Genomic DNA, 18,182 nt, shown 5'->3' on the forward strand with positions numbered 1-18,182 from the left:
ACCTCTCTAGCAGTGAATTCCAAAGATCTAGGCCTCTCCTTGGACAGTCCCACTCCAACCCGGTTGGTGTTTGTATTCAAACCCTGGTTCCTACATTTTTCCCTTCTCATACCTATGCGTCTGTTTATACGGCCACTTCAGCCAGATTTGCCATGCATCTGCCCATTTACAACTTCAGTGTTTAGGATTCAGCTCCGGATATCACCTCCTTCTAGAGGCTTTTACGGATTTTCCCTCCCAGGACGCAACTCACCCATTTGGCTGGATTAGGCTGCCCTCCTCTGGGTCCCCCTGACTCCCCCCACCACACACACAGACTTTGCACTGAATGCATTGTATCATGTGAGTCCTTCTGATGTAGTTTTTGAATGTAGGTGAGGTTTGGTGGAGTGAGGTCCGGAGCCGACAGCCAAGAAAGAATTCTTGAGACGTCTTTGGTGCAAAATGGTGGTTTTAATAAAGCACGGGGACAGGACCCGTGGGCAGAAAGAGCTGCTGCATCAGGGTTGTGAGGGGTGACTTGATTATATACTTGGGAGTTGGGGGTAAGGAAAAAGCGAGGTTTTCAAAAAGAATTTTTGTATGCTAAAGAGGACCTACAAGATACTGGAGGCCTTGCCATTGTCAAGTTAAGGTGGTTTCTCCCTCTAGTAAAGCATTAACAGTAAGACAGTTGGGAGTTTCCTTCTGGAAGTTAGGTTATTGATAAGAATGGTTTTTTGGGAGACTCCTGTCTTGCAGGACTGGGATCTCTATGAGTTAACCATTTGTTTTTCCTTCCCTTAGCTTTAGGGCAGCGGGGAGTACCTGAGGAATGTCACACAGATCCCACGGGGGGGGGGGGGCGGGGAGGGGCAGGGCTGCAGGGTGTCCCCTTGTGCTCTGTCCTCCGCTTGCCTTCTGCGCCCTCATCACTTCTGTGGTTCCATAAGACTATAATCTCCTTGCTAACAAGGCCCAGGAATCCGCATCCTCCTTAGCAGGAACCAGCTTCCCTCCTGCTAATCAAATCCTGTCGCTCGGCTGGCTGCGTCCTGCCTGTTGCAGCCGGTGGGGAACACAGTTCTTTTTTTTTTTTTTTTTTAAAGATTTTATTTATTTATTTGACAGAGAGAGACACAGCGAGAGAGGGAACACAAGCAGGGGGAGTGGGAGAGGGAAAAGCAGGCTTCCCGCTGAGCAGGGAGCCCGATGCGGGGCTCGATCCCAGGACCCTGGGGTCATGACCTGAGCCGAAGGCAGCTGCTTAACCGACTGAGCCACCCAGGCCCCCTGGGAACACAGTTCTTAACTGGGCTCACAGGGAGGTCCTTCAAGGCTTCACGCATCTCCCTCTTGGGCCTCTGTCTGCCCCGTCCCCCCGCACGACCCACTGGCCTGCAACAGTTCACGCGGACCTTGCCCGTGGCCCTGAGCGTCTGTCTGTCTGCTGTGTGCCCCACACCACTGCTGGTCCTTTCGCAGAGTAGCACTTACTGACTTCATTGCAAACTCAGTTCCCGCCACGTTCGCACTGCTACTCTTCTCTCCCTAGGACCTAGCACGGAACAGACGTTCCGGAACATTACATAAATCATGACATCATGACTTTACAAACTCTTTTTGTCGTCAGGCCCTCTGGAGTGACTAGGAGGAGGCCCACAGGGTCAGACGTGAGATGGGGAAGAAGGGCCCCCCCAACTCTGGCCCTCAACCCAAACTACTCTGAGTAGGACTGCTGGCTCCTAGGAAGAGAGTGGAGGGAAAGACGGGACGGCTCCAGGGAGGGGTAGACATCCCTAAGGGTGCTGTCCGGGGTCTCAGGGCGTGGCCAGCTCTTGGGACCCCACCACAGAAGGTGCCAGTTGCTGAGCCCAAGAAGCTGTCCTCGAGGGCCTCCAAGTGACCCAGCGGGTGGAGGAGAGGAGAACTGAAGGTGGGAGTGGGGCATAGCTCCCCAGTGCACGGGCCAGGTGTCTACTCCTGCTGTGGCCGAGAGAGGGTGGAGAGTCCCCGGGTCCCTGGGAGTCCCCGGACACTGGGTTCCCGGTGAAGAGCAGGGCTGAGGAGGGACAGATGGGCAGGGGGGCGGGGCCCCAGGGCCCTCAGCTCATCGCACACCCGCCCTTCTCCTTGAAGGGATTCTTGTCCTCAGGGATACCTTTGAGGAGAAGGTCGTTTCCTGCTTCAGCCTCCACATAATCCTTGATTTCCTTTCCTGTCTTGGAAATCTGTGAGAAAACAAAGGGTGGTTCCAGCCCTCGTTTGTCTGTGGGCATCCATGATTTGCTCGGTGCAGGAAAACAGGGCCTGGACAGGGGGCTGGGGAGGAGAAAGAGAAAGGGGCAGGTGGGGGTGGGGGGTGAGTGCTTACCTCTGAGGGGCGCTGGGCCAGGTCCGCTGTGGCCTCCAGGCTGCGGGGTTCGCTCCTGGCCCCTCTGTGGGGCTAAACCCCAACCTCCCTCTGCAGCCTCGCTTGGCCCAGAGGCACCTCCCACTCCTGCCCCTTCTGCTGTTCTGTGGAGGCCTCACCAGCCCGCCGCCTGTCGCTTCCCCTGGGGGCCAGGCTCTGTGAGGACCAGGACACCATGGCGAACAGAGTCAGGGAAGGGAAGAGGGGACTCACCAGGGTTCGTGGGGTCTTGACTTCCTTCTTCAACTGTTCCACCTCCATCTTCAATAGCTCCTTCTCGCTGAGCTCCTGGGCCATCCTGCTCCAGAGAGACCTGCTCCTGGCAAGGGTTCCGTGGCTGAGATTGCAAATCCCCTGGGCTCCCCACAGAAGCTCCCTCCTGCACTTTCCACACCTCAACTTCCACCCTCTTCCCTGTCCATCCCCTCACTTCACACGGCAGATTAATTCCCACCCCGCCCCATCACGAGTCCAGGCTCTGGAGGAGAGGGTGGTACCCCCAGTCTGATGGAGGAGGCACAGCCCCCAGTCTGATGGGGGAGGCACAGGCTCTGCCCTTGGAGTAGGATCTGTCTATGGACGGAACAGGAATCAGAGCATGGAGAAGGGAGAGAAAAGGAGTATCTTTCAGTGAATAGAATTCGGGAAGCCAGGTTATTGTTTCACATAATGGCACAGGTAGACGTTTTCGGGAAACAGCAGGTCCTGCCAGGGGAGAGTGTACCCTAGTGGTTAAGCGAAAGGCTCTGGAGCCTGCCAGACTCCAGTTCTGATCCTGGTTCTGCCATTTCCAAGCTGTGAGGCTTAGGCAAGTCACTCAACCTCCTTGAGTCTTAGTGTCCCTGTCTGCAAAATGGGTATAATAACAGTACCTACCTTGTATGATTTTTGTGAATCCTAAGAAAATAATGCATGTAAAATATTTTAACCCTCTGTATGGCACATCATGACTATTATTATTATTGTTATAGTTACTGATATCATCATCATCGGGACAGGGTTATCGGGAAGGCCTGGCGGGGGCCCAGCTTTAATAATTCTAAGACTAGGGCGCCTGGGTGGCTCAGTTGGTTAAGCGACTGCCTTCGGCTCAGGTCATGATCCTGGAGTCCCTGGATCGAGTCCCGCATCGGGCTCCCTGCTCGGCAGGGAGTCTGCTTTGCCCTCTGACCCTATCCCCTCTCATGTGTTCTCTCTCTCATTCTCTCTCTCTCAAATAAATAAAATCTTTAATAAAAAAAATAAAATAATTCTAAGACTAAATCCCAGCCCAGTGCAACCTCAGCCCCTCTCACCTGCCAAGAAAGAGCGTGCACTTCAAGTCACTGGTCTTCGACTCAGACAAGATGGTGTTTGAGCTTCCCGGCTCCTCAGCTTCTGAAAGTCTTCAGATAAAGCAGATGGTCTGAAAGCCAAAATCTCTAATGCCTAAGCTGATCATGGGCTCAAGGTCCTAAGCCCATCCGCTGGCTTGAGCCTCCAAGCCCTCACTGCCACTGGAGCGGACGCCCTGCCCCCTACGTCCGCCTTGCTCCTTTCGAGACCCGTCTGGCTTATAGCCAGTTCTCACCCTCAGCCCGACACACTCCCCTCCCCGTGCCTTGTCTGCCAAGCCCTCCCGTCCGCTACCTCTGAGCCTGCTCTGAGACTATTCTTCTCAGTGAAGCAAGTCCTAGACCAGCTCCTAACGTCCCTCACCCAAGAAGCCTTTGTGTCTCCCATTGGAGCCCCGTGATTATACCTTACAAGCTTCTCTTAGCTCAATCTTCCTTCACGCATTCAATAAAAATGGACTCCTTACTTAGGATGCTGTTCTTGTCAACACTTGGGGCCATCGCCACCTCCAGTGCCTGTGTCCATGCTTCTTGGCCTCCATGCCTTCTCTGAGCCTTGAGTGTGGGTCTCCCTCACCAATCGCTGAACACAGGGCCCACATCCTGATATTTCTCTCGGTCTCCTTCCAGGACCACCCAAGGGCTATGCTGTTTAATAGACACTAAGCTCGGGCGCCTGGGTGGCTCAGTTGGTTAAGCGACTGCCTTCAGCTCAGGTCATGATCCTGGAGTCCCGGGATCGAGTCCCGCATCGGGCTCCCTGCTCAGTAGGGAGTCTGCTTCTCCCTCTGACCCTCCTCCCTCTCCTGCTGTCTGTCTCTCATTCCCTCTCTCAAATAAATAAATAAAATCTTTAAAAAAAAAAAATAGACACTGAGCTCCTGCTCAGGCTGACACCTGTCCCATGGCAAGGGGACCCTCCCAAGAAGCAGATGCTTAAGAGATCAATACGGTCAGTTAGGGATCCTCTTTTTGTCCTGTCTCTAGGTCGACAGGAGGGGCTCTGGAAGTGGCTGGGAGGAGGCCTGGAGCCCATCCTGACTCCCCCACTCCAGGGTCCGAGTCCCACTCACAGCTGGGAGCGCGAAGAATTTAGGATCAGGACAGGAGCCTGGAGGTTTCTAGTCCAACTGTGCTGTAAATACAGGATGGAGAGCACAGGCCTCTAGAGGCCAGCTCGGTGCTCGGTCCACCGCTGCTTCCTAAGACCGACCAGTTAACCTGGAACTTGAACCTGGTGCTTCTCAAAGCCAATTCCTTGCTGTTGTCTAATCCGAATCCCTGGCGCTACGGCTGGGCTTACCTCCACCAGGCACAGAGCATGTGCACCAGGGCTTCTTCACACACAGCCCTTCCGAGGCTTGCTCACACTTCTCAGGGGACCTCTGGATGTGTCTTCCTGCTGTCTGAGCTGATTCCTCTGGCTGCTGCCTTGGCTGGTTTCCATGGTTGCTGCGCTACCCTACAGCGCCCGGCACGACTGGTCTCCATATCCTACCCACCCTCCACTCCCCGGGCCCTTGGTGACTCATCCCTGAGCTTCCCAAGGAAGCCCCCACCCTCTGCCCTTTCCTCCCCTTCCATGAGTGGAAAATCCGCTTCCACCGCCCACCCAGAGCAGGCCAACCCCCTTCCTCCTCAGTCTCCCACCCCATTCCCCACCCCCCCAAACAGTTTCCTCTCCAGGCCCAGGGAGCAATCACAGCCCCCCGACCTTGGCTTCCTCTGCTGGGAGGGATTGGGGGACTGGGCCCCCACAGGGGCCCCTGGCTTCCCCCTTCCTCTGGGCAGGGGGCAGAGAGGCGCAGGCCCAGGGAGCGGAGACTGACTTCCTCTTGTCCCGGAATGAGCCTGCCTGCCCTTTGCAAGCAGGTTTGGGTCTCTCACTGAGAGGAAACCAAAAGCGGTGAGAGGGGGAAGACAGAGCGACCAATCAAGAGCAGGGTGAGGCACAAAACCAGCGGGCTCCCTGGGGAGCCAGCCAGAGGCGGGGGGCCATGTCGGAGCTTCAGCAGCTGCAGGAGTTCGAGATCCCCACGGGCCGGGAGGCTCTGCGGGGCAACCACAGCTCCCTGTTGCGGGTCGCGGACTACTGCGTGGACAACTACGTGCAGGTAGGCAGCATGGGCACCCGCCCTGACACCCTGGCCTCCCCCCGGAGCCCACCTTCAAGGCAGGACCGTGAGAGCCATCCTGACGGGTGCTCGTCCTGGGCCCACCTGGGAAAGCCTCCACCCCAGGCCTCAGCTCCATTCCAGTCCCCCCCAAACTTCAGCCCTGACCCCATGCTACCCAGCCCCACCGTGCCCCTTCCCTCTCCCGGAGCCCCAGAGACGCCCGGGCAGGCCGCACTGTTCCGTCCTGTCAGCAAGCCTCACCCGACATTCGTCTGCTTCCTGGGTCCCGTGCAGATGCAGGGGCCCAGACTTGTCCTCACACAAATGCCAGCATCATCACGTGCACGCTGACTCTGGGTGAGACTTGAGAACCTCCCGAAGAGTGTCGTGAACTTGAGAGGCACCAGGGGGAGAATCCTTTCCCTGATATTTGAGCGAGAGTGGAGAGACATCAGGCTAGGCTGGGTCTGGCGCAGAGACAGGGGCATGGACAGCATGATGGCTGGGAGCAGTCCACCAGCACAAGATTTTAGAGCAGTCTCCTAAACTGTGTAGTTGTTCCAGGACCATGAACGTGGATTCTCGGATCACGGGAAGAGGATCGAGGGAAACTTAGCAATGATTGAGCACCTCTGTTTTTTCCATTAATCCTCATAACCTCATGAGACAAGTATTATTATTCCTCTTTCATAGATGAAGAACCAGCAGTGCAGGGAGGCAAGGTGACTTGTCCAAGGTCATACAGCTTGGACTTGGCAGAGTTGAGCATCAGCCTCCTGACTTCTGAAGCCGGGCTCTCTCCTCTCCACATTTCCCCTCCCCTGCCAGGCCCTAGGACTTAAAGACAGTTTCTTTGCACTGGCAGGCCTGGGAAGCTCCTGGCTCAGTAGGAGCGTTGAAAAAAATAATGGAAGTAGCAAGTGCTTATGGGAAAATGGCAGATTCAAGAGAGTCAGTGGTGATACCAGGGAGAACGCTCTGCACCCTTCCTTTGGGCAGGCATGTTATCCTCACTTGGCCTCTTTTAGTCCTCCTCCCAGTCCTGAGAGGAGAAAACCACTCCTACTCCACAGCCAGGAGGCCAAGGTTCAGAAAGATCAGGTCACGGGGCGCCTGGGTGGCTCAGTTGTTAAGCGTCTGCCTTCGGCTCGGGTCATGATCCCAGGGTCCTGGGATCGAGCCCCGCGTCGGGCTCCCTGCTCAGCGGGAAGCCTGCTTCTCCCTCTCCCACTCCCCCTGCTTGTGTTCCTGCTCTCGCTATGTCTCTCTCTGTCAAAAAAATAAATAAAATCTTTAAAAAAAAAAAAAAGGAAAGATCAGGTCACTTTCCCAGGTCTCTAAGCTGGTGGCAGAACCTGGATTCGAACCCAGAACTCTGACTCCCAGCCCACCCCCAAACCTCTAGTTGAATAACTGCCGTTCATGTAGATGTTGAGTGACTCACTTGTAGATGAGATGGACCGTGGTTTGTAAACCAGCCCGGTCTCAGGGTGCTGGAAGGCAGGCTCCTCTTATGGACAAGGAGAGAAGCGGTTCTGCGCGTTCCTTCAGTAACCTCTGCACACCTTCAGACTCTTCCAGATGGTTCTCGTTTGTCAGATGCACAGTGTGCACATAGGATTTGGGGTCCCAAAGACCTGAGTCCAGTTTCCAACTCTGCCACCTAGCAACTACAGGACCCATGGCAAGGTGACCCTCTGATTCTTACACCTTTCCTCACGGGGGTCCCATGGGTTAAATGTGAGAATGTGTTAAAGCACTTAGCCCAGTGCCTGTCCCTTAGGCGGGGCAGGATGCATGGAAACTATTACCATGACTGTCATCATCATCATCATCATCATCATCATCTTCTGCCGGAAGGATGAAAGGCACATAGAGATAATGAAAGTCAATTCTAGCAAGGCGAGGCAGCCCTTGCAAAAACACCCAGGTCAGAGTCCCTGGGTTCCTGCTTCCTTCATGCAGAACACTAACTAATTGACCTTAGTTACCTTTCCTGGCCTCTCTGAGGATCTCGGTCTGGGAAGCAAATGCCTGCAAAGGATTTGGATGACTTCTCAGAACTGCCCTTAAACAAGGCCTGGTTCCCATGCCCTCTGTCCCTCCCCCAGCCCCTCCCAGCACCCCAACCAGGTGTCAGGAAACCCATGGGGAATTGGGGGAGGGCAGGCTGGGGTCAGACTGCAAAGTTCTCGGTCAGAGTCCATTGAGTTTACAGACAAGGTAATTTGCATGATGAATAAGCAGTCAGCCATGACAATGGATCTCATACCTTTGTACCTCTGGACCTAACTTTGGGCCAAGCCCCAAACCAAAGGTCAGCAGCCTCCTGGAGCTGGACCCAAGCAGACATTTTCCTGCCTGGGCTGACAGTTCTAGGTGGCAGGCCAAACAGGGGACAGTGCCGGCGAGGTGAGCTAGGAAATCTGGGTGCAGACCAAAGGAGGAGTAGTAACCGCTTTGTTCTGGGCCTTCGTTTCCTAGTCTATTAAAGAAAGATCTTGAGCTAGAACAAGACCTGCTCTCCTTTCTGGTTTCAACATCCTCAGTTGATTTCTTTGCCTTTTCAAGGCTCTTGGTTACATAGGCTGATGAGATGTAAACTGCACGCAAATGAGCATCTAGCTGTTGGAACAAAGACAAGGAGGGGCTGCCCAGAAGGTTCTGGGCCTGCCCTTTGACCCTAGCCTGGCTCAGGCTCCATTGGAGGCACCCTGTTCTGAGAGGTTCCAGGTGTGCTCTCCATTGACAGACCTTGGGGAGCACCCAGGGGCCTTTAGCAAGGAGACTGCGTGGTGCAGCCTTGTCTGTCCATGCACGGGGCCTGGCCCAGATTTGTCCTGGACTCACCCCTACCCTCTAGAGAAAGCTACAGGCTAAATGGCAGTGGCTCCATGATCGGAACCGGCAGCAGCTCCTCATCCAAGATGAGGAAGCTGCCTGGGGAACCAAATGACCGAAGTTTTGCTTTAGCCCCATGGTCTCATCTGGAACTGGAAAAAAAAAAAACAAAAAACCCAAAAAACCCTCTTCTGTCTTCAGCCATTCCCTGCCCACCCTTCCATCCCTGACTGCCGGTGTGACTCTGGCTAGCACCTGGCACGGTGCCTGGCATGCAGTAAGGAGATACCCAGCAAGTGTTTGGGTTCACATTAAATTCATTAATTAACTCACAAATGCATATGTATTAAATATTGTCTGTATGTTGGGCACTATTCCAGGGTAGGATACAGAGTAAAACAGAGAAGCTCTCTGCCCTCACAGCGCTTACATTTTAGTATGTGGGGGGAAATAGATAATGAAGTAAATAGATAAATAATTTCTGATAGATAGTGCTAAGTGCTATGAGGAAAAGAGAACAGGGTAAATATGGTAGAGAGTCAATATAGAAGTAAGCTAGGAGAATCTTAAGGTGGTGATGAAATGTGTCTCTGAGGAGCTGAGACTTAATAAGAAGGATTCTAGAAAGAAGTATGGCAAGTGCAAAGGTCCTGAGGTAGAAACAATCTTAGCTTGATCTGGGAAAAGGAACCTTATGGCCAGTGTGCTTGAGGGGAGTGAGAGGGAGTGGTAGAGGAGAGCCGGGAGAGAAAAGCAGAGCCAGCCTTGTGGGGCCCTATATAGGCCACGGTTGGAAGTCTGGATTTTATTCTCAGTGTATTGGGAAGCTACTGGAGGGAATGAATGAAGTCACTCTTCTCTGGGCTTCAATTTCCTGATCTATAAAATGGACTAGATCATTGGTTCCTAAACACTACTCTGCAGACTGGAGAAAAACAGGAGAACAAGAGTCCCCTGGGGAGCTTTTAAAGGCACAGGTTCATCGACCTTACTCCTTACTCCCACGTCCTTCCTCTCCCATCCTACCAGAGTTCTGATTAGAAGGTCTGGGATAGGGGGTCTGGCGTCGATTGGTTCCTTTTTTAAGTTTGAAAGTATTGCCTTCCTCTTCCCTTTCTACTATTCACCCTTTATTCCCAAAGGTCCTCTGGAGGTGGTCAGGTCAATCCTCAGCTTGAGTCTTTGAGGAGGAAGATCTTTCCCTCCCCTTGCACCCCCATTCCTCAGGGTAACAGATTTGCTCTCCTAATGTTCCCAAGTCCCTCTTACTACAACTTCATTCTCACAGAAACCACGTCAAACATCTAGAGTTACCGCTTTCTCCCAGTTCAGCCCCCACGTCCTCCCTCTCCCATCTTACCCACCCAGCCAAGGATCCAGCGGAAGGGGCTGGCCTCCGACCAGAGCTGTGTGTATTTCAGGCCACAGACAAGAGGAAGGCGCTGGAGGAGACCATGGCCTTTACCACCCAGGCACTGGCCAGTGTGGCCTACCAAGTTGGCAGTCTGGCCGGACACACTCTGCGTCTGCTAGACCTGCAGGCCGCCTCCCTGCGGCAGGTGGAAGCCCGTGTGAACACGCTGGGCCAGGTAAGGGCTGTGGGAGGGCTTCTTGCCTTGGCTCCCAGTTCTTTGGCCCCACTCGGACATGTTCTCCAGCAATAAGTTCTTTCCCGCCTTCCTCCAAACGCCTGACTCCGCCACAGGAGCTTGGCATTTACCGAGGGTATTGAGCCTCCTTATCTCTGTGGTTATGTCTCCATGCTGGGCCTTTCTGCCCTACCAGACTAGGAACTCCTTGAAGGCAGTCCTTTTCCTTTCTGACTTCTATCTGAATTCTATCCTGCATGGTAGGAAGCAGGATTTACCAGTAGCGGTGGGTGCCTAGTACAGGAAAGAGGTAAGTGGATCTTGTTTCCAGCTAAACACAGGCAGTGACCTAATAAGTGTCCTCATCCCGGAGTGTTTGCCTGGCAAGGTCATCTTCAGCCCCGGAAGCACGGCCACCACCACGCCGTGCCCCCGCCCAGCTAGCACACATGCCCTCCTCCTCCCTTCCTGGATCCTTGGCTGAGGAATTGCCCCATCAGCCACGTGCACACAGCCACTGACCCATCAGCCCGCGCATCACCCGCATGTTCACTGCGCGCTGTGCCTTTTCCTCTCACCCCAACAGCCAGGGGTTCCCACCCTCCCAGTGTTGTGAGTTTCCCCACAGAACATTCCAAGAGGGAGTGAACTCACTTCTTTGTCCCCCCAAGAGAGACAGTCACTCCAGCCACGATGCTCCACCACCTCTGCGTTCTCCACCTCTGCTGCCCAGCCAGCCCAGCACTCCCCTCTCTTCCCAGCAGCCCCAGGGGTGCTGTGTTTTCTCTTTTCCTCTGGTTCCTGCTCCGCTAATAATAACCCTCATTCTCTTCCACCAGGAAGTTGCTCCAAAGTGGTTCCATCCTCCCCTGGCAACTCTTTTCCCAAATGCCGTGTGACCCTGGGGACAGCATTTACTCTGTCTCTGGACCTCACGGCTTCCCCTGGCCCCTACGCCCACCCCAAAGTCTCTGTCCTCTTCCTCCCGTAAGAGGAAGGACAGAGACTGCCCCACTGTCACCTCAAACCCTGTCATGGCAGATGGTGAACATGCACATGGAGAAGGTTGCCCGAAGGGAGATCGGCACCTTGGCCACTGTCCAGAGGCTGCCCCCTGGTCAGAAAGTCATCGCCCCCGACAGCCTCCCTCCCCTCACGCCCTACTACAGGAGACCGCTTAACTTTGGCTGCCTGGATGACATTGGCCATGGGATCAAGGTAGAGAGAGGAACCTTCCTCTTTCCCATAACCCACCCTCCTCCTCGTCATGGCTCCCTTCTCCTCGGGCCCCCAGTTCTCGTCCACATCCACATCCCTCCGTGTCCCAACCTGCCGCCCTGATCTTTCCTCACTCCCTGAAGCCATCACCCTAAGCGGACCCCTTCTCTCCAAGCCTTCCTCCTTAAAAGTCCTTCCTGACGGGTCCCTCCACCACTGGCCTTTACCCTGTCCTCAGATGATCTGCTGAGGGTGCATCTGAGCACCCCCCTCCGTGGGGGCTGGGTGTGTGTGAAGGGGAAGAGGGGAAGGGAGGTGTCAGGTCGTGCATGAGAATGGCTCCCCAGCCACATGAGAACGGCAACTTCCTCTGTCTGGAGGTTTGAGGTCACCGCAGCACTCACCCCAGAGCCGCTTGCTGGTGGGTGGGAACTGGTGGGGATGCAGCCACTCAAAGGGGGCCTGGTGAAGACCGGGGAGCCTGACACTGCCATTTCCTTCTCGGCTGTCTCTGGAGAGGTGGGAGAGGACACGTCCCCAACCCCATTTCTTCAGTTCCCACAGGCCAACATTCCAGGTTAGACTAAAGCTCCCCTGGGTCTCAATGACCCCTGGAAACCCTTCCCATCCCATAATATGCAGACCACACTCCCTCCTTCAGGCACCAGGCCTCCCCACCCTTAAGTTCTTCTCATTGCCCAGCTTCTACTCTTTATGACTCAGCTCAGGACCCTCTTGTCTTGTGCCTAGTGGACAATAGCAGAGGACAGCATTCCCCATGTCCCCCATGCTTGGGGACACCCCACCAGTAACGCAGGTGCTCCCTTGCCTGTGGGCTTGGCCTGGCCATTTGTGCATTTTAAATGCCCTGCCCCTCTCTGTCCCGAGCTTCCTAAAGCCGGTTCTGCAGACCCGTCCAAACGGCAGGTGGGATACTTCTAAGTGTGTTGGTCCTCTCCTCCCTCCCCGCTGCCCCCACCTCCTCAGCCTCCCGTTGGGGTCGGGCTCTATCAGAATTAGAGACCACCAAGCTGGCCACTGAGATGTTTTGGGCGCGAGGGGCGGATGCTAGGCTGTGCGGAGGAAGTGGCCTTCAGACCGTGTCTGCTCCGGGTTTCCGTCGGGCCTGCAGCCGGCCCGACCAGAGAGGCCCGGGGCCCAGGCGGCAGCAAGAGGGGGTGGCTGTGGGGTGGGGTGGGAGAGGGGGCTGGGAAGTGGAAGTGGGAACTTGCTGTGCCCGCACTCTCCCTCCCAGTTCGCGGCCGCCTCTCCCTCGTTTCCTTTCTGGGACCAGGGCGCTGAGGGGGGCCCATAGACGTCAGCCCCGCCCCCTGCCCCCCCGCAGGATCTGACCACACAGCTGTCGCGGACCGGGACCCTCTCGCGCAAGAGCATCAAGGCGCCTGCCGCACCTGCCTCCGCCACCCTGGGGTGAGGCCTCGCGCTCCTGCAACTCTCCTCCCCCACCCTCCACGCAGAGAAGCCAAACTTCCTCCTGCCCGCACCTGACCCCTGCTCGCCGAAGCCTTCCTTCCCCCCCACTGACGACACCCTCCCCCCCAGGAGGCCACCCCGGATCCCCGAGCCCGTGCAGCTCCCCGTGGTGCCCGAGGGCAAACTCTCCGCCGCCTCATCGGTTTCTTCCCTGGCCTCGGCAGGGTGAGCCCCACGAGTCCAAGTGGGGGGTTGAGGGGAACTCCTGCCAGTTGTCAGGGTGACTACTAGGGTCGGGAGGACGCTCATCACAGGCCCGGGACGCACGACTGAAGGGGAGGGGCGGGGGGGGATGCTGAGTTAGGGAAGGTGTCCCCCAACCTAGCCGAGCCCCGCTTTCTCTGGTCTTCAGCAGCGCCGAAGGTGTCGGTGGGGTCTCCACGACCAAGGGGCAGGCAGCACCCCCACCCCCACCTCTCCCCAGCCCCACGGCCCCACCCCCTCCACCGGCCTCCGAGGTCTTCCTGCCGCCCCCTCTGCCGGAGGAAGTGTCCCTGCCCCTGCCGGGTAAGGAGCTCCGCCCTCTCCTCGCTCAACCGCGGGGTCTCTTCTCACCTCCCCACCTTCGCCCTCCAATCGGCCCGCCTCAGGGAACGCCTCGCCCGGGTAGGGGTAGCGGAGAGGAAGGGGCCCGAGAAAGTGAGCTAACAACTCAGCTTAGCGCCTGCCTTATACCAGGCTCTGTGTTCTAGCTTCTCATCCATTTTCGCAACTAAACTTTTAACAACCGTGAGAGGATCTTCACACTCTGATTTAACAGATGGAAGTTGAGGTTGACAGGTTCAATTAAGTGACCTGCCCGAGAGTCACCCAGCTAAGTGGCAAAGCCTCACTGCCCTACACTGCTCAACATTTATTTGCTGGGAACCTACTGCGTTCTAGAAGCCTCGTCGTGGAGGCCATGATGGGCTGGGGCTGGAGAAAGATTACAGAAAATGGGTAGATGCCGGAGCCCCGACTTTGAACAGCAAAGTTTCCTGGAGGCCGTTGGGAGGGGGTCCGCTGGGCCACATCTGCAGACTTTCTCTTTCCCTCCCAGCACCGGAGTTGCCTCCACCCCTGGATCTGCCCCCTCCTCCGCCCCTGGATCTAGATGAATTGGGGCTGCCGCCTCTGCCCCCACCAGACTTTGGGCCTGAAGAGCCTAGCTGGGTCCCTGCTGCGTACCTGGAGAAAGGTACCTGACTCCTGGGACTAGGGATCCCTTCCCGCCCCCCCGCCCCGGGTTCTACTCTAGAATCTGCAAAGGTATGAGCCTGTGCACCCCCCCCCACACACACAGCCCTCCCTATTTTCTGATGAACTGACCAAACGTTCATCCAGGAGTGGGGATCCAAGCTGGAAAGACAGCAGCTGGCCTGGCACTGAGTATTATTAAACCCAGCTGGGGAGGGGGTCCCAAGAGCTTCGGAGCCCCACTCCCTGCAGCCGTCCCCCTAGATGTTCCCTGACATCCCCATAGTAGGGCGGGAGGCACGTCTCATGGCAACCTCTCCTCCCGCCCTGCAGTGGTGACATTGTACCCATACACCCGCCAGAAGGACAACGAGCTCTCCTTCTCCGAGGGCACTATCATCTGCATCACACGCCGCTACTCAGATGGCTGGTGCGAGGGCGTCAGCTCGGAGGGCACTGGATTCTTCCCCGGGAACTATGTGGAGCCCAGCTGTTGACAGCCTGGGGCTCTCTGAGCTCCTGACCCACGCACTGCCCCGAGCGAGGTCCTTGAGTTCCAGCACAAAGCCAGCTCCACGGTCAAGGCTGGACTAGGCCTGCCCACCTCTTGGTCTGTGAGCTGGGCCTGTCCCTTCCCCTCATTTTGGTGGGAAGGGGTCCTGGGGAGAGAGAGGATGTACCCAAAGGCCTGCTGTGGACAGGAAAGAACTGGAAGTCAAAGAGTTTGGTGATCTTGTCCACAGAGGACCCCCTACTCCACGAAGGATGGGGTCTCCAGTTGCAAGTGCCAACTTCGAATAAAACTCTGATGACTTCCTGGCGATTGCCCTGCAGGGCTAGGGGGCCCGAGAGAGAGAGAGAGAGAGAGAGAGAGAGAGAGAGAGAGAAAGAGAGAGAGAGAAAGAGAAAGGGAGTGAAAGGCTCCTGCTAATTACTGAGCCCCCTCTGCCTGCCCCGGCAGCTGCCTCTCCCCATCATTTCCGTCCTAAGTGCCCTCTACACTAGACCCCTGAGGCTGGGCACCAACTGACTGCATCCTGTTCTTTTGCCTGTTGCTTTGCTGTGTTCTGCTCGGTTTTGGTTCCTCAAGCTGGGCACTCTTCCCCGACAGGGGGGCGGGGGGGTAACACCAACTCCCCCATTTATGTGGGGCTCTCTGAGGGCAGGGATCGCCTCGCCCTCACCCTTCAGACATCGGCGCGAGAGATCTCAGTCAGCGCTTCCCCCCTTCACCTCCTTTATAGCTCTGAAACACCAAAGAGGGAGGGGCTTGGCTTTCGCTGGCTCTGCTTTAAAACATCATGGCTTTCTGTTCCATACGGGAGGAGGGGGGCGCAGAGTGCCCAGCCCGCGGGGCGACTTTGGTAAAGTCCCTGGTCTCTTGCTGCATAGACGAGGCTGGGGTGAGAGGAGACACCGTCGCGCGCTGCGAGGTCCCGGGCCGGATGGACCCCAGCCGGACCGTGTGCTACCTCGTTCCACCACCAGGAGGCGACTGTTCCCTCCGGCTTTTTTTCCCCCCACTTTGGGGATGCTGGCGGGGGGTGGAGTGCGGGAAGGGAAGCAAGAAGAAAAAGGGTGTAGTGTGGAGACGCGGTAGGTAAAGCAAGACCTAGGCCTGAGGCCGTCGGTGGAGGGCCTCATCTCTCTCGGCTGGGATTCCGGCGCGACCTGGAGGCTTTCGGGACGGAGTTCCCTTAACAGAAGAAAGGGGTTGGGAAGGTTCCGCAGCTCAAGGGAGCAGTTAAAGCAGCGGGAGATGTTCCTTTCTCCCCTGCCAGGGAACCCCTTCCTCCCAGTTCGGAGGACAAGGATTTTGGAAACACCGCTGCCTTCCCGGGTATGCGCACCCCCTCGGTGGGGCCAGACTCCAGAATGAAACGTTGCAGGGCAAAGGGGCCAGGCAGCCGCGCTGGGTTAACTGCATAGATAGGGACGGCTCCGAACTCCCTCCCCCAGCCCCCGGGGGGACGAGCCCGGAATCCCCGAAATTCCCGGAGGGACATACCGAAGCCAAAGGGAAAAGGGAGTAATAAAACTAGGTTTGTCTTTCCCGCTCTCCCCCCACCCCGCCCCCTCCTCCGCCCGGGCGCCCCCTGCAGGCCGCGGTCCTCAGCACGTCTTCAGCACCTGCTGCAGATGGAGGCGCACGTCGGTGGCCGTTTCCCAGGGCACCACGCTGGCGCGGAAGGAGCTGGGCTCGGCCTTCTGCGCCTCCTGGATAAGGCGGTGCATGGGGTAGCCGCGGCGCGGGAAGGCCACGTCGCCGCCCGCCAGCAGCCCCATGGGGCAGAAGTCGTTGGCGCCGTCGCCCACGTAGAAGAGGCGCTCGAAGTGCACGCCGTCGTGGGCCCGCTCGCGCAGGTAGTCGCTGAGCACCTTGTGCTTGCACATGTTGGCGGGGCAGCGCGCGCAGCTGTGCGTGTGGAAGGGCCGCAGCGCCAGCAGCCCCCGCGCGTCGGGCCCCGACGGGTTGCTGAGGATGCGGCGGAACAGGCCTTGGTGGCCCGCGGCGCGCAGCGCGCTCTCCACGCCGAAGGTGTTGGCATCCGAGATGAGGATCACCTCGAAGCAGGAGCCCTGCTTGGCCACGAACTGCAGCAGGTCGCTCATGCCGGGCGACAGGGGGATGGCCTCGTAGATGGCGCGCAGGTCCCGCGGCCGCACGCCCTGCTCGCCCAGGTACTGGAAGACGCGCTGCATGTACTCGTTGTAGAAGCCCTCGCGGTAGGTGGCCCGCAGGCTCTCGGGCAGCCGCTGGCCCGGCGCGGCGCGCACGATCGAGTCGTCGCTGTTTTCGTCCACTATCGTCTCGTCGAAATCAAAGGTCAGGAGGAAGCGCGGCGCGCCCTGCGCGGCCATCCCGCCGTCCTGGGAGCAGGGGAGGGAGGAGGAGGAGGAGGAGGAGGAGGAGGAGGGAGCAAGCGAGAGGGGGCGCGGCGCGGGCCGGCCCGGGAGAGGCTGGTTAGCGGGCCACGGCCAGAGGCGCTGGCACATCCAAGACCTGAGGAGGACCCAAAGCAGGTTAAGCTGGGCGGAGGACCCAACGCCGCCCCCCCACCCCAGCCTCCCCTGCCCAACCCCGTTGGCGCCTCTCAGTGAACTGTGCTGGGGTTTATCCTCAGAAGACATCCTCCTCCTGAACCCAGAAGGGCTTCCTTAGCACCTGTTTCTGCTACTCTCCTCTGGGGCCACGGGGCTTAACAGGGTCAGCTTAACGGAGGGGAAGCGCAGCTTCCAAGGGGACACCCCTTTGGGGGAGGTTTCTGGACTAGGCCGTTCTGGAGACTTCCAGTGACCCTTGTTGTTGGTGTGGAGTGCTCTCCACCTTCTTCCCTAACAAACGTAGGTCAGGGAGACCAGGCATTCACCCAACTGAAGCAGCCTCCTCATTCCCTTTTTGGGCCAAGCCCAGCTGATGGGACTGTGGCCAATAGGCCAGGCTCCAGGGAACACTCGTTGGTATCATCCAAGGCATGTGGACTGTGAATGCCAGGTCCTCGGGCCTGGATGGTTACTAAGGGCTGGGCCTGGAGAGCTAAGTGCCTGGGCCTCCGCACTGGCCAGAGAACTAGATTTTAGCTCTTGGAATAACCAGGTCGCTGGGTTGACCCAGGAAGGCTCTCTGGGAGCTGCTTCCAGCCAGATGGGGTCCCAGGTTGGAACACTGCTTCTCCAGGGAGTTTTCGGGCCCTGTGCTGAGAGCTCATAACTAATCACTTGCCAATTCCCTGGGAGGAACACGTCAGCGGGTGGGGTTTCTGCCAGAGTCCGAAGGCAGCGGGCAGCAGAAGCAGTGGGGCTTGGGGAGGTAGGAGCTTCCCGAGCCAGGCCACGACATACCTGGGAGACAGGTGAGGGAGAGGAAAGAGAGCAGCAGTGGCTGAAAAGGCAGAGGGGAGGGAGCAGGGAGTGGGCACAGGGTGGGGAAGGGGAAGGCTAGGAGGAGGTCATGCCAGGGGTGCCTGGAGACAGACTGCACAGGGGGACAGGCTGGGGACGGGGGGGGGGGGGGGGGGGG

At 57.3% G+C, this 18,182-nt stretch overlaps 3 protein-coding genes across 15 annotated transcripts in view; 1 reads left to right on the forward strand and 2 right to left on the reverse strand.

Moving 5' to 3' along the window:
- Window positions 1-433: 433 nt before the first annotated feature.
- Window positions 434-5,318, reverse strand: GNGT2 (G protein subunit gamma transducin 2). Of its 7 annotated transcripts, none has more exons than XR_014140515.1 (5): window positions 5,030-5,266; window positions 3,688-3,797; window positions 2,606-2,711; window positions 2,141-2,301; window positions 434-1,530 (listed from the first exon to the last, which is right to left on the reverse strand). XR_014140515.1 is itself a non-coding variant. In XM_081805172.1 (4 exons), the coding sequence occupies exons 1-4, from the start codon at window positions 5,047-5,049 to the stop codon at window positions 2,085-2,087; spliced, it is 321 nt and encodes a 106-aa protein (XP_081661298.1). In that variant the 5' UTR covers window positions 5,050-5,318; the 3' UTR covers window positions 434-2,084. The 7 variants fall into 7 exon arrangements, 3 of the variants coding, with proteins under 3 accessions (XP_081661298.1, XP_030892786.2, XP_081661299.1); XR_014140514.1 differs by having other exon boundaries at window positions 2,606-2,705; window positions 5,030-5,263; XR_004078273.2 differs by having other exon boundaries at window positions 2,141-2,210; window positions 2,606-2,705; window positions 5,030-5,252.
- Window positions 5,319-5,413: 95 nt separating this feature from the next.
- Window positions 5,414-14,977, forward strand: ABI3 (ABI family member 3). 3 transcript variants are annotated; one of them, XM_006741450.3, is made up of 8 exons: window positions 5,414-5,840; window positions 10,106-10,273; window positions 11,315-11,491; window positions 12,837-12,922; window positions 13,055-13,150; window positions 13,338-13,492; window positions 14,025-14,162; window positions 14,495-14,977. In XM_006741450.3, exons 1-8 carry the CDS (start codon window positions 5,724-5,726, stop codon window positions 14,656-14,658), a joined length of 1,101 nt encoding a protein of 366 aa, XP_006741513.1. In that variant the 5' UTR covers window positions 5,414-5,723; the 3' UTR covers window positions 14,659-14,977. The 3 variants fall into 3 exon arrangements, with proteins under 3 accessions (XP_006741513.1, XP_081661292.1, XP_081661293.1); XM_081805166.1 differs by having other exon boundaries at window positions 13,341-13,492; XM_081805167.1 differs by lacking the exon at window positions 11,315-11,491.
- Window positions 14,978-15,381: 404 nt separating this feature from the next.
- Window positions 15,382-18,182, reverse strand: part of PHOSPHO1 (phosphoethanolamine/phosphocholine phosphatase 1) — a 7,281-nt gene continuing 4,480 nt past the window's right edge. For 3 of the 5 annotated variants that reach the window (XM_081805168.1, XM_031036922.2, XM_081805169.1), the window contains exons 4-5: window positions 17,886-18,004; window positions 15,382-17,165 (exon numbers count right to left, since the gene is read on the reverse strand). In XM_081805168.1, coding sequence (XP_081661294.1) covers window positions 16,274-17,165; window positions 17,886-18,004 — 1,011 coding nt within the window. In that variant the 3' untranslated portion in view covers window positions 15,382-16,273. The remainder of the gene's footprint in view (window positions 17,166-17,885; window positions 18,005-18,182) is intronic. The other 2 variants (XM_081805170.1, XM_006741449.3) reach the window with 2 other exon arrangements.

Source organism: Leptonychotes weddellii, chromosome 15, assembly GCF_054177405.1.
Source record: "Leptonychotes weddellii isolate Sample4059 chromosome 15, ASM5417740v2, whole genome shotgun sequence".
Classification (NCBI taxonomy): domain Eukaryota; kingdom Metazoa; phylum Chordata; class Mammalia; order Carnivora; family Phocidae; genus Leptonychotes; species Leptonychotes weddellii.

Bases quoted from the DNA above. Each gene is read 5' to 3' on its own strand.
- GNGT2 (XM_031036926.2), bottom strand. From the start codon at position 5,049: ATGCTCTGTGCCTGGTGGAG. The intron at 3,778-5,029 runs GTAAGCCCAGCC...CTTTATCTGAAG, and splicing joins ATGCTCTGTGCCTGGTGGAG to ACTTTCAGAAGCTGAGGAGC. The intron at 2,211-2,605 runs GTGAGTCCCCTC...GTTTTCTCACAG, and splicing joins TCAAGACCCCACGAACCCTG to ATTTCCAAGACAGGAAAGGA.
- ABI3 (XM_006741450.3), top strand. From the start codon at position 5,724: ATGTCGGAGCTTCAGCAGCTGCAGGAGTTCGAGATCCCCACGGGCCGG. The intron at 5,841-10,105 runs GTAGGCAGCATG...TGTGTATTTCAG, and splicing joins GCGTGGACAACTACGTGCAG to GCCACAGACAAGAGGAAGGC. The intron at 13,151-13,337 runs GTGAGCCCCACG...TCTGGTCTTCAG, and splicing joins TCTTCCCTGGCCTCGGCAGG to CAGCGCCGAAGGTGTCGGTG.